Here is a 14,247-nt window from a genome sequence, read left to right on the forward strand (position 1 = left end):
ATCCTGCAAGTCAGCACATTTAAAAGGAAAGAAAAGTGACTGACAGCTTATTGGTTGCCCCAGGCACTGTGCTAAGAGGTACTAGACTTGTGTTATCTCCTTTGATATCTGTAACACCTTGATGTGAGAAAAATTACCTTACTAGCCCTTTCATGCAGCTGTTCGGCAGAGCTGAAATTTGAACTTGTAGCTGTCCAATCCCAAATCTGTTTTAATTCTAATCTTTTCTGCCAAAATGAAAATTAAAACAATGTAACATAGTTTACTTATCAAATGGGCAGTTTGTTTTTTTCTCTTTGTCTTTTTCTCTCTCTCTGTCCCCATCTCCTCCCTGCTTCTCTCCCTCCCCCCTTCCCCCCTTCCCCCCACTTCCTTCCATGATGATGCTTACTGTAGGCCTCGGGCTTTCATATAGGCTACTAATATATAAGAGTATGAGTTACCTACCACTTTCCTGGAGACGGTTTTGCAATATGTAGCAAGTATTGTAAAAATTACCCTGAGGAATTAACGGGGGAAACAGATTTATGTATATAAATATTAATCTCAACTTTGTTTGACGAAAGATTCAGAATGAACTAAGTGCTTAAGAATCAAAAAAGGATTATAACATAATGCATCTACATTTACGTCTTAAAATTCTAGGCTGCCTTTAAATTGTTTTTTAATATTTAATAAGGAGAAAATGCCAATGATAAGAAAGGCAAGTAAGATAAACATTATGATTCCAGTTGAAAATAAAATGGAGTTATGTATCTGTATATATGTAGAGTAAAAGCCTGGTCATACCCTTGAATTTTTATTTTTCTAATTTTTTTAGTGGAGGTACCAGGGATTCAAACCAGGACCTCATGCATGCTAAGCACGTGCTCTACCACTGAGCCATATCCTCCCTGCTAACACTTGAATTTTAAAAGTGATTTTAAGTGAGAAATAATGCACGAAGGATAACTTAGTGGTATTTTCTAGGAAGGTTGCTTAATGATTGTCAGTTTTTTCCATGAGTTTTTTTTTTTTTAAATGAGATTTATTCTCTTCCATATTGAGGGTCTGACTGCCATAATTTACTTGGGAATCTTGTTGTAGGCTCTTAGATATGAATAAGCCTGATTTCCGCTCCAATTGATTATTTAGTGTAACTTCTTCTTATCCTTATGAGGATTGTTGACTGAAAAAAAAATGCACAACCTGAAAGTTGAGACTTACGTTTTATTGGCAGACATTTCTGAGGACCTAAGCTGGGGATGCAGCCTCTTAGGTAGCTCTGAGAGACCGCTCCAAAGACTCAGGGGGGTGGCCAGAATATACAGGAGTTTTCTTTACAACAAAGACCAGGTAGTTTGAACATCAAAAGATTACTATTAATTAAGGAAAATGAGTTATCACAAGTTAAGGAATTTAGTGCTTTTCTATGTATGAGAAGGTGCAAAAGTCTGGGCTCATTGAAATCAATCCTTTGGTATGTATCTGCTCTCTAGGGCCAGTATCCTGTTCTTTCTCATCCTGAGTCTCCTTAGGGTACAGCTTTGGGGATGGTGGTAGAGGCCAGGCTTCCTGCATCCTGAGTTCACTCCGCTCACCATGGGGGCAGTGGCTGATGGCTGCAGTGCCCTTTTGTTTACTGATATGACGGATAATAATTTTCATTGACAGGATCCGGCATTATTTTATTATTACTATCTTTGTAAGATGAAGGATTGAAATAACTTAGACTCATATAGACATCAATACATTTCCCAGAATCATAGAGGTTTTAGGCTTAAAAGTAATTTTTCAAACTTAAAAAAGATTTAAAACTGAAATCTTTCACTGATAAAGGTATGTAGGTGGTGCCACTCTAGTGGAAAGAGGAACGAGACCCAGAGGCCCTACTTCGGCCTTTTCTCCATCTTCCCTTTTATTGAAGGTTCCTCAACACAGTCTGAAAAACAGCACTCATCCCCTTCATTTCCACATTGAGGAAACTGGACCCTGACACGTTAAGTGATTTGCCCAAGGGTGCAGAGTAAGTTACAGCTAAACTAAGAGTCAAAACCAAGTCTCCTGACTTTGGTTGCTGTGCCTGTTCAAGATTGTAGCCTCCTAGAGCTGCAGCATCACAGGACCCTTGCTTTAGAATCAGCCGTAAGTTACTTATTTTGTCGTCTCCCTTGCCTTCCTTTCATTATGCTGCAGACACCTGCTATTCCTTGTGTCAGTGTAACCATGCTCATTTGGGAATAAATCTTGACATAAACAAGAAGGGAACTGTGTTGTTAAAATAGATTTTCGATGTGGGATCAAAGGCCTTATCCTGAGAGGATGATTTGGATGGTCCATGAAAATCATATTATGACCTAATATTCTAGGAAAAACCATGGTTTTAAATAATTGTGAGATTTTATAGTATGTGTAAATGTGGATATTATATCAGGTTCAGCCTGCTAATTTGAATTCCTTGATTTAATTTTAAAATCATTTTGAAATACAAAGATTTAAAGAAACCCACAGTTAATTGCCTTTAATTGCAGCATTACGTAAGGTAAATTTTACTTCTTCAGCCTTAGAAATGCGTTTAAAAATGTATTATTCTTGACAGTTGTTATTTCTGATTATATAGACAACAATGATTAGAAAGTGCATAGTACCACTAATTATAAAAATGTTTTCTTTTTTTAATCTTCCAAAAATCTAGTGAAAAAGAGGAGGAACTGGCACAGGCATGACTACACAGAAATTGATGATGGTTCCAAACCAGTACAGGCTGGAACTAGAACTTTTGTGAAGGAATTACGTTCTCGAGTCTTCCCAAGGTATGGAAACCTGTTCTGACCAAAGAAAATTTAAGAATGTTACCTAATAAAGCAACGGTATCTAAAGCAGCGTTTTCAGTCTTCAGGATGCAAGCCATTGTTGTCTCAGCCAGCTGTTTACTTTTTTGAAAATGAAATAGAAAATATTGGTACATTGCAAGTAACAGGAGTAAGCAAGCATAGTTTAATGGAACTTTTGTTATATGTGTGTGTACTGGATCACTGTGTAAATACGTATTTCTGAACTGTGGGTCTCAGTCCAAAAAGTCTGAAACACACTAATCTGAGGCAGTGTCTCCCAGCACTTGGTTCCTTACGTTGCGCGGCTGCTGCTTCTCTTTCTTTGTCACCTCACCTACTCCTACTTTCATGCTGTATTTCTTCCTTATGTTGTTTTGCTGTCTTCACCCTCAGTCTACCAGAAGTACCCTCGACCATTGCTCACCCTCTGGTGGCAGCAAGACTGGGCTTTTTGATTTTTTTTTTTAAATAAGGGAAAGTATTTGAGTTATCTGTGACTCAAAGAGTGTCAGAAGCATTACACAGCATTTAATCATGCTAACTTAGATCATTTCCTACTCACTGCCTGACATCTATTTAAAGTGATAATGCTTAATAGGCTTCTTACACACGATCATATCCAGGCTTATTAAAAAGAGGAAGCACAATTTAAATTTCAATCACAATATCACAGTCTAGGGGGAGGTGCCAAGATGGCGTAGACAGACTCACAGCTAACCCTCTCCCACAAATACCAAGAATTACATCTACAAGCCCCTGAATCGCACAGAACACCTACTGAACTGGCAGAGTGTCTCTTGCTTCGAAATACAGGATTCTCACAAAATCCGGTAAGAAAAAAAAGAAAAAAGAAAAAAAAATCAGTGCAGGACCTGTCCTGAAGGGAGGGAGCGGCGTAGGAAGAAAGGCACCCTCGTGCTGGGATGCCCCCTCTCTAGCTGGGAGGTCAGCAGGGACGGAAGCAGAGTTTCTGAGGCTCAGAGAAGAAAGTGGCAGCAGCCTGGCAAACAGAACTAAGAGAAGCTGGCATGGAGGGTCTCTGTGATCCCCAGCGCTAGACACAAGCCAGCAGAGACAAGCTGGGACTGGCCACTGGAGATCGGTGATGAGCCCGGGGAGAGGGCTGGGGCCCATTGCACAGAGGCAGACTCAGGGGACAGGAGGAGGATGTAAGCCCTGGCCGGGGGTGTGTGCAGAACAGAACAGCCTGGGATCTCCCCATAAAAGAGCACCACAGCTGGTGTGTGTTGGCGGGGAGGGGCGCAGTGCAGCCAGGCCATAACCGCTGCCTCCATTTGGCTCCATTGCTGGTGCGTTCTCATGAGAAGAGAGGTGGGGCTGGGTCATAGCCATCGCCACCTCCCAGAGGCAGGGCTGAAAGCTGAGTCCATACCCAGAGGCCCTGCAGTCTCATAGACGGGACTGAGATTTGTTTACAGCCCCAAGCAGAGAGAGTGGATTTGCTCTGCTGGTGCCTTTGTGAACCCGTACCTCTGGGACAAGCAGGCGGTGATTGGGAGTTGTGGCGCACAGCAGGGGCGAGTACAGGTATTTATAACAGGCCAATATTCACCTGCGAAGGCGGGGCCGGGGTCTGCAGTGACCCTATGGTGCCCCACAGGTTCAGCCATGTGACTGCACGCTCGCCATGGCGGGTCCTGGTGCCTGACATTGACTGATCTGCGCTGGTGGTTCCGGGGGCCCAGAACCTGGGAGACACCAGAGCGGGTGGCTGCATTCCTGCAGCTAAGGTGGGGACAAAGCAGCTTCAACAAACAGTCCTTTGTAAGCCTGTATAACAAATGACAGACACGGAGAGCACATCCCAGTGGACATCTCCTGCGACCCTTCTTCCCAACTGAAGTGCTCCAGCCGTGCCTGCCACACACCACGGCTCAGAAATGGGTCTAGAAGCCTCTATCCTCGCAACAGGAGAACAGACCCGGACCCTGTCAAGACTGTGACAACCGCAGAATAAGAATGGAGGCCCGAACAACAACAACAATCAGGGCAGGCTCTGATCACAACACCAACCACACCTGCAAGGAGGTAACAGCCAACACACACAGAAGAAACGTCGCAACCGTCCACAGTGAGAACAGCCCTCACAACGCAACTGCTAGACGCGCGTGCCTACGGAGGAACGCTCCGCCTTTAAATAACAACAAACCAAAAACAGCCCTTCAACCACAGTAGATAATGGTTACTCCCAAATCCACAGAGCCAGAGAAATACAAGTAAAATGAAGAACCACTCCCAATTAAGAGAACGAGAGAAGTCCCCTGCAAGAACGATCAATGAGACCTTGAAGTCTACTAGATCATGACTTCAAAAAGGGGGTGATAAAAGCACTGAAGGAAATGAGAGAGACTATGAACAGAGACAGAGGATACTATACGAAGGAGACAAACTATAAAGAGGAGCCAATTAAAAACAACCTCACAGCCTGTTACGGAATTATTTCAGGTCCTGTAACTGTAAAATCCTTGCTGCTTCTTCAGTCTTTAGGATTCCTGGCTATTCCCCTCCCTTAAACAGAAGCATGAATTATAAGCAGCTTCTGTGGGCTCCCTCATGTACTGAGGGGAAAAAACGTATATGAAACACAGTGGTTTCCGCGTGAGTTTTGTGATACTAAAGGCCCTAATCTCAGATATTCTCCTTTATCAGTTTCAAAGTTGTAGGAGATACATCTCCATGTGTTTTCACTGATTGACTTGGAGCCTAGGGCCAGAGTTCTCAGCTCGGGTCTATGGGCTGGCCTCAGAGAGGCTTGTGAGTTTCCCAAAACTGTATAAACAATTTAGTGTTGACGTGGGAATGTGAATTTTTCAGTGAGAGGAGTCATAGCTTTCATTTTTTTCAAATAAGTTTGTAACCCAGAAGAGAAGTATTAAAAATCCTGGCCCAGTGATTCCTGTGGATCCTCTGCCAAAAGTATAAAACACAAATGAGAGCAGGTTACAGAGATGGTCACAGATGTCCACACTCTGAGTACCGTTAATTATAGGTCTTTGGTTTTAACTCCATAAACCTCCACGTTATTTAAAAACATGGTAGAGTGACAATAATGAACTAAGTTACATGTGCTTAATGGGATTAACATAGAAGTGTATAAAATAAAATGAATTTTAAAACTTAAAGTCTTTTGAGACCCTTTTTTACATAAATGATGACTTTTAAAAAAACATTTATGTATATAAGTGTATGAATGTATATATGCATCTAATTTTTAAAAAGTAAAATGGGGTTTTATGCATTTGTTCTACTTTTTTTTTACAGTTATATTTAATAGATATCCTTCCATATGTTACACAAATTTACCTCACTCCTTAACTGCTGTGCAGTGTGCACTAGTGTATATATATATACACCATAACCATCTCACTATGGTGTGTTTAGTTTGTGTCCAGTTTTTTTCTCTTATAAGTAATGATGTACCTGTATTTTTAGCACTTGTACGTATATATTTTTGATCAACAGGGGAAGTAAAACACCAAGCATTTTAGATGATGGAGTGCAAGTGATCTAGGATTCTCCCTTAGAAAGGAGTTTAAGGAATTGTTAAATGTTCAGAGGTTGGGGAAGGAACGCTTGTGGATGCTTATGAGGAAATTAAAAGGCAGTACAGAACTCAGTCACACACAGGAGATTCTAAGCCCTCCACTTACAAGACTATCCAAGAAAAGTCTGTCTTGATTTTTTTAGGCCTCAAACTGACCTTCCCTTATTTAGAAGATGGGAAGATCAGAGCTCAGTAATTCAGAGGCCCAGTTTCTCCTGTCTTCTCCTTGATACCTAGGCTACAGATGGCATCGAGACAGTTAACATGATTGTATAAATGGAAACGGTTGTGTTTAACCTGTGACACAAGTGTTGCACTTAACTTTGAATGTACAAAGAGAAAGAAAAATACCATATGAGATCGCTCCCATGAGGAATCTAAAAAAAAACAAAACAGAAATATAAAACAGAAACAGACTCATAGACATAGAATACAAACTTGTGGTTGCCAAGGGGGTGGGGGGTAGGAAGGGACAGACTGGGATTTTAAAATGCAGAATAGATAAACTAGATTATACTGTATAGCACAGGGAAATATATACAAGATCTTGTGATATAACAAAAAAAGTGACAACGAATATATATATGTTCATGTATAACTGAAAAATTGTTCTCTACACTAGAATTTGACACAACATTGTAAAATGACTATTACTCAATAAAAAATGTAAAAAAAAACTTTGAATGTACAGAGCTGCGTTCTGTGAGCAATTGGGGGATAAAATCTAGAACATCCACATTTAAAGAGATCTTTGATTTACAGTTAGATACAGGACAGCGAAAAGGGACAAACCACACTTAAGTGTAATGCCTGTAATGTGTTAATCATCAGAGGGCAGCTGGAGGTTCAGCAACCCTTTTTAGTGGCTTAAGGTGTCAACTTATTAATACTTATTAAAAATGCTGGCTATAAAAGATCGTTTAAATCAGGAGTTCTCATTCTCAGGGACCACGAATGCTAGTCATCCTCCAGTGTGCAGGACAACATGAATTGTTCCGTGTCCCGTGAGACTTTGTAATGTCTAACAAACATTTGTGTAGAATTTTATACCCTACACAGCTTGTGTTGAGTGGCTTCTGATCTTGTTAACTTCTTTTAAATCCAGTCATTCACTACAACTAATTGTAAGCACCTTGTTATTCTATTGTCTTTTCAAGTATAGTTTACCTGAACATTTATGTATTAAAATACATATTTTGCTATAAACTAATCTGTTTTTTCCTCTTGTTATAGTTAAGGCATTTTATGTAATACATATATATTTTTTCCAAGTATATACATTGAAGTAATTTTTCGGATATTAAAGGGGTTTTATAAGACATTTGTTATAAAAAGGAGAATTAGGTATGATAGGTTGAGAACCACTGATATAGATATAATATAGTATGTGAATTAACCCATTACCAGAGTGTTTGTTATTTTTTTTGACTGAACTTATCGGCAAAGATGACATTTTACTCTTATGCTCTCCTTAGTGCCGACGAAGTCATTGTAAAGATGCATGGCAGCCAGCTGACACAGAGATACCTGGAGAAACATGGATTTGAAGTCCCTATTATGGTCCCCAAATTAGATGATCTAGGACTCAGGCTCCCTCCACCCACTTTTTCTGTTATGGATGTGGAACGTTATGTAGGTACGAACTTGATTCCTTTAAGTACTTGGGAAAACATGGTAAAAGTAAAATTGGTATTATCCTAAAAAATATTAAAAGTTGAATGAAGAGATTTTAATTTAGTCCAGTTTCTAGGTCAGAAAAAGTGAAATTCAATATCACCTACATCAAAAACTATTTTTTCTCAGCAGACCGACATTCAGAAAACCGGAAAGAAGCATTTTGTGTGTTTTTATTTACTCGGCCTCATCCTGTTGCTTTTTTTGTTGTCATCAAAATTTCTGACACTTGCTTAGGAAAACTATTACTGAGGGGTAGCTAGAAATATGAGGAAGAAAATGTTGGGAAACTGGATTGGTTCTAGGCCTCTGCAACAGCGTTCAGGTGCAGGATTTCTAGATCCTGCTTTAGTGACCTCCTGCTTCCTAGAGAAAAGCCAGGAAAAAGAGAAGTTCATTTTCAAACCTGTTTTTATATTAATGAGTTGGTGATATTGCCATTTAATGATGTCTGGACTTAATTTGATATATCGAAGTCCAGAAAGGCATGAGAAACAAGGTGGAAAACGCTTTGTGGCAATATTGTTGACATTTTCAGTCACTTCTGTGATTCTCATCAGGATATTTAGAGATAAAGCTGACTCTATGTAGGTCTCATTCCTTGTTAGCAATAGGTAGAGACTGTTTGAGGATTAGATCTCAAATCTATCTTGACTCAAATTGTATGTCCTTTACAATATGTTATCTCCTGACCATGGAATTTCTGAGAACATGTCCCTTCACTGATCCTTTGGTTGACATTGATAATCCTTTCACTGAGGAAGTCCAATTAAATGTTGTGACTTCACATTCAGCTGGTTTTGAATTATTTGATAAATTAGAGGATGAGGCTGAGGTTTACCCTAAACCTGTTTGCATAGATAGCACTGTAAAATAAATAGCTAGTGTAATCTAAGTGTAGGAAAAATGTTCAAACTACTTGATAGCTAACTTTTTAGTACTGCAAAGCACTTCAGTTAACAGAATTATTTTGCCTCCAAAGTGTAAAAGTCTATTTGGCAATTCTTTCTTAACTTACATAAAATTACATTAAAGTAAGAAAATGGCATGTATTTGTTTTCTGTTGCAGATTGATTAAGTATTGCCATATTTTGAATTTCACCTTATCCTATAGGACTTTGTAAAACTGCTTATGCTTTTTAGAGTGACGCACTGTAGTGTAAGCAATACCTCATGGTTTTATGGGAAGGTTGTAGATCAATCCCATTTCAGAACTCCTTTCACAGACACTGATATGAACTGAAGTTTGCTTCCTAACCACTCGTTTTTTCTTGAAGCAGAATGTTAGAGGAGAAGACATTACTAGGCAAGAAGAAATTGTTTGCTCTGGTTAATTTGTTCACTGATTCCCCAGTGACAGATTGGTCCTTCAAAATGATGGGCTTAGAATCTTAAGTGTTAAAGAAGTGAAAGGGAATTCAGTCTCTTATTTTATGCACGAGGACCTAAGACCGAGAGCTTATGGTGCAGTTTCCACCTACCAATATAATGCATTTTTGTCACGCTCTGCACGAGAAATCATTAGTATATAGAAAGCTTTGTAAACATACAAGGTTTTACACTTAGTGCTAATTATTCAGCTCTGTCTTAATTGCATTAACTCTTTCCTTCAAAAATTGTCCCTTTGTTCAAAAGTTCCAGTTTGACTTAAAAAGTAAGGATATAGGAAGACTCTTTGTCTGAGCTATGTAGGTTTCATGGATGGCTTAATTATCATATGAAGTAAATACGGTCTTTAAAATAGTTTTGTTCAGGGCGTCTATTGATGAAACGCTTCAGCCCAATAATAAGACTATAATTTTTCTCTGCAGGTGGTGACAAAGTGATAGATGTCATTGATGTGGCAAGGCAGGCAGACAGCAAAATGACACTTCACAATTATGTTAACTACTTCATGAACCCTAACAGACCAAAAGTGCTAAATGTGATCAGCCTTGAATTTTCAGATACAAAGTGAGTAGTTCTGGGTGTTTTGGTTTAGTCTTCTCAGTTAGCTATATGTAGTTAAAGGATGAATTTATGTTAGTACGAAACACAGTTGTAACTTTCAAAGTGGTCCAGTGATATAGCTACATTGTAAATTTTGCTTTGGCACACTCAAACTTTAAGTATTGCTGTTAGCCTTGAGTTCCACTTAATTTCTTGGTTTGGGTTGAGATGGGAGATGCAATTTTAAGAAGTTTTAATTTGCATGATCTGGGTGTGTGTGTATACGTGTGTTTGTTTTTTTGAAGGATGTCTGAACTGGTGGAGGTTCCTGATATAGCCAGAAAACTTTCCTGGGTGGAAAATTATTGGCCAGATGATTCAGTCTTTCCCAAGCCATTTGTTCAGAAATACTGCTTAATGGGAGTGCAAGACAGCTACACAGATTTCCACATTGACTTTGGTGGAACTTCAGTTTGGTACCATGTTCTCTGGGTAAGCTTGGGGTATTTCTTTGTTCTCTTATTGACAGAAACATAGAGTCTTATTTTTCCATGAGTGCATTCATTTGCTATAATTACATTTGTAAAGAGGAAAGCTTTTGTACTTTTCCAGGAGGATCTATCATTTTAAATGCTTAAAGAAGCATTATGATTTTTAAAAAAATTCCAAGTGATGGAAGAGCCATGAGTTCTTAATTTATATTTAAATTCTCTTTTTTTGCCCCCATCTTACAAATTAATCTCTTTTAGCTCTTTGTCTCTTTTTGTTTCATCTTCCCCCCAGTCACATTAATTAATCCCTGATTCAAATACCTGAGAAGGAGCAAAATTACAGTAATAATTATTTCTGACCTAAAGGTCAGGCTAAGACAGCTAGTTGAATAAGTCAGGAATGCCCATAAAAATACTAATTCTCCTAGGCAGCTTATAGTCACCTTGCTTCATCTGGGACTGCAATTCTGTACAGTAGCCACTAAGCACCTGTGGCTAAATTTAAATAATTAAATGTAATTTAAAATTCATTTGCAATACCCACATTTGAAGTGCTTAGTAACCATACAGGGCTTATAACTACTATATTGGATAGCACAGACATAAAACTTTTCCATCATCACAGAAAGTTCTTTCGGACAGTGCTGATCTAGAATCATATCTTCGTCTGTATCAAACGCCTGTGCATCAGCGATGCTCTGGACTGTATTTGATGCTGTGCCCTTGAGCTCCTCTTCTTTTTCTCCTTGAGAAAGCAAAGGGTTAGTTCATTGAAGTTTACTTACAGGCCTTTAAAAATAATCATAATCTTATAAGTCTTAGGAGAAAGGGCAAAGTTTGCAGAGATGCCTCTCTGAAACCTGGGGCCTATGAACATATATTTACTTCTATACGTTGAAAATGAGATCAATAGGATGTTTGTGATTCTTTACCCTCCTCTCTTGTAACTATCTCTCCATCACTGCTTTATTGACTCCTTGCCATATTTCAGAGGGGGCGCTTTAGCTGCTGCATAGATGCTTATTAAGGGCAATAGCTATTGATCAGGTATGTGAAATATGTCTTTTTGAGCCTAAAAAAACTGATCGTTATCTAATTTAATTTAGATCACTGTATTGGGAAATTGCACCAATATAGGCCATCCTAAGAATGGCATTTCTTTTTTCAAAAATAGCGTGATTACTTCCTTCTAGGGCGAGAAGATTTTTTATTTGATAAAGCCAACAGATGACAATTTGGCACTCTATGAATCTTGGAGTTCATCTGTGACCCAGAGTGAGGTGTTCTTTGGAGATAAGGTGGATAAATGCTACAAATGTGTGGTAAAGCAGGGACATACCTTATTTGTTCCTACAGGTAAGGTTTTAATCCCATCCCCGCTCCGCATAGTGGATACTCATCATATGGAGTCAACTTTTAATTAGAACCCTGACTTTAACATGTTTGGAAAGTAGCTTTATATAGCCTGAGAGATTATTCTGATCTTGGACTTTCCATTTCTGTGCTCCTTAGAGGAACTTCTCTTGTAGTTAGGACTTGTTTCAGTATTGTGTTTGATATCATTTGCCTTCATTTTAATTTTTATTCACAAAAATTCACATACCATAATGCTTACCCTTTCAAAGTAGTACAATTCAGTGATTTTTTAGTAGATTAACAGGGCTGTACAACCATACCCCTCTCTAATTCCAGAACATTTCATCACCTCAAAGAGAAACCCCATACCAATTAGCAGTCACACCCCACATCCCCTCCTCTGAGCCCCTAAGCAACCACTAGCGTACTTTCGGTGTCTGTGGATTTGCCTCTTTCAGGCATTTCATATGTAACACGTGGAATATGTGGCTTTTCATACCTCGCTTCTTTTAGTTTGCATCATGTTTACTAGGCTCATTCGTGTGTAGCACTTATCAGTACTTCATTACTTTTCATGACCAAGTAATCTGTTTTACAGATATACCACATTTCATTCGTCCCTTCATTGGTTGATGGACATTTGGGTTGTTTCCAATTTTGGGTTTTTATAAATAGTGCTGCTTTGAATATTTGTGTAAAAGTTTTTGGGTGGAGGTTTGTTTTAATTTCTCTTGGTTATATACCTAGTAGTGGAATTGCTGGGTCATATGGTATATCTTCTTTGGAGAAATGTCTGTTTAAATCCTTTGCCCATTTTTAAGTTGGGTTGTCTTTTTATTGCTGAGTTGTAAACATTCTTTGTATATTCTGTATACTAGACCTTTATCCAGATATATGATTTGCAAATATTTTCTCACATTCTGTGGGTTGTCTTTTCACTTTCTTGATAATATCCTTTGCACAAAATGTTTAAATTTTGATGAAATTCTCTTCAGTTTTGACTGGTCAGCTCTACATTGATGTCACAGGCAAAGCCTGCTATAAGAATCTAGGCTGCTGTCCTGGGACAGTTAGGAGGCAACAGTATGTTTTGAGGGACCTTAGGAAGGAACTGCCTACCAGCGTTAGCTATAGCCTCAGGTATAGGTATCAGTTGTGTCATTTTGAGACGTGACTGAATGCAGGGTATGGACTCCCCTGGCCAGTGGTTTTGAGAACTGCATTTTTCTGATTTGGGTGACCTTAGTGGCTGCAGAGTTCACAGGGTTCTGTCACAGGCCTTGCTTTCTTACCTTGCCTCTGGAGTATACAATAATAAGTATGCATTGAATAATGAATGAATAAATGCATAGAACTACCAAAATTTATAAATCTAGGTACATATCAATATTTTCATTGTGAATGGGCCAACCTCCTCCCTTAAAAACCTTTCCCCGATGCTCCCATTCATAACAGATATTTTGTTATGCCCGCTTCACATTCATCAATAATATAATTTCTTACACCAATTATTCCCCCCCAAATTGATGTAATGACCTAATTAGATTATAAAGAAGCAATTAAAAGTAATTTGTAATACAATTTTATTTTAAAATGTGCCTGCTTGGGCATAGCAGCATTAAAAGACAAAATGAAGTCTATAGCATTGGTGCAGATTAATGGTTCTCAAACTTCATTGACCATCAGAATCACATGGAGGACTTATTAAAACACCCCAGTGGTTCTGATTTAGTAGATCTGGGGTGGGCCTGAGAATTTACATTTCTTTTTTTAAACACCTTTATTGTGATGTAATTCCTGTACAATAAACTACACATATTTCAGATGTACAATTTGATGAATTTTGATAGATGTACACACCTGTGAAACCACCACCACAATAAAGATAGCTAACATTTCCATCACTCCACAAGAGAGAATGGGCATTTCTGATAAGTTCCCAGCTGAGGCTGTAGCTGCTGGTCTGGGGACTATTTGTGAGTAACCACTGCTAGAGATACTGTGATTTTTTCCCCCCCAGGTAGTTGGTAACTGACAAATTTCCTTCAGTTTACAGGCTACCCAGTTGTATTCCTCGAAAATTGTGCCAAAATCATGTGAAAGTACTTTGTTTATGTATTAATGGAGTTATAGCTTGTAGGCTCAGACAGTAAATGACAGATTTTGTACTTAAATGAATGCAGAAATTGAAAGTCCTGACTAATGCAGGGCAATTTCTTACTATAAGGAACTGTCCTGCATGGTGTGTCCCTGGCTCCTGCTCACAAAATGCCTCCTGATCATTGTACAAAAAAGGCCCCCAAACATTCCAAATCACACTCTACAGGCAGTACTGCCTCTTTTGAGAACCACTGATCTACAGAATTTGCAGCCGACATAGACTTCAAATTTGTGATTTCAGAGTCAAGCTCAAGACTTT

General features: G+C 38.8%; 1 protein-coding gene across 1 annotated transcript in view; it reads left to right on the forward strand.

Annotated features, from left to right (window-relative positions):
• The window catches only part of KDM7A (lysine demethylase 7A), a 76,529-nt gene that overhangs the window by 35,836 nt on the left and 26,446 nt on the right, over positions 1–14,247 (forward strand). Inside the window, exons 3-7 of the mRNA XM_072964346.1 lie at positions 2,675–2,792; positions 7,854–8,014; positions 9,864–10,005; positions 10,287–10,473; positions 11,666–11,828. Coding sequence (XP_072820447.1) covers positions 2,675–2,792; positions 7,854–8,014; positions 9,864–10,005; positions 10,287–10,473; positions 11,666–11,828 — 771 coding nt within the window. The remainder of the gene's footprint in view (positions 1–2,674; positions 2,793–7,853; positions 8,015–9,863; positions 10,006–10,286; positions 10,474–11,665; positions 11,829–14,247) is intronic.

Source organism: Vicugna pacos, chromosome 7 (genome assembly GCF_048564905.1).
Source record: "Vicugna pacos chromosome 7, VicPac4, whole genome shotgun sequence".
NCBI lineage: Eukaryota > Metazoa > Chordata > Mammalia > Artiodactyla > Camelidae > Vicugna > Vicugna pacos.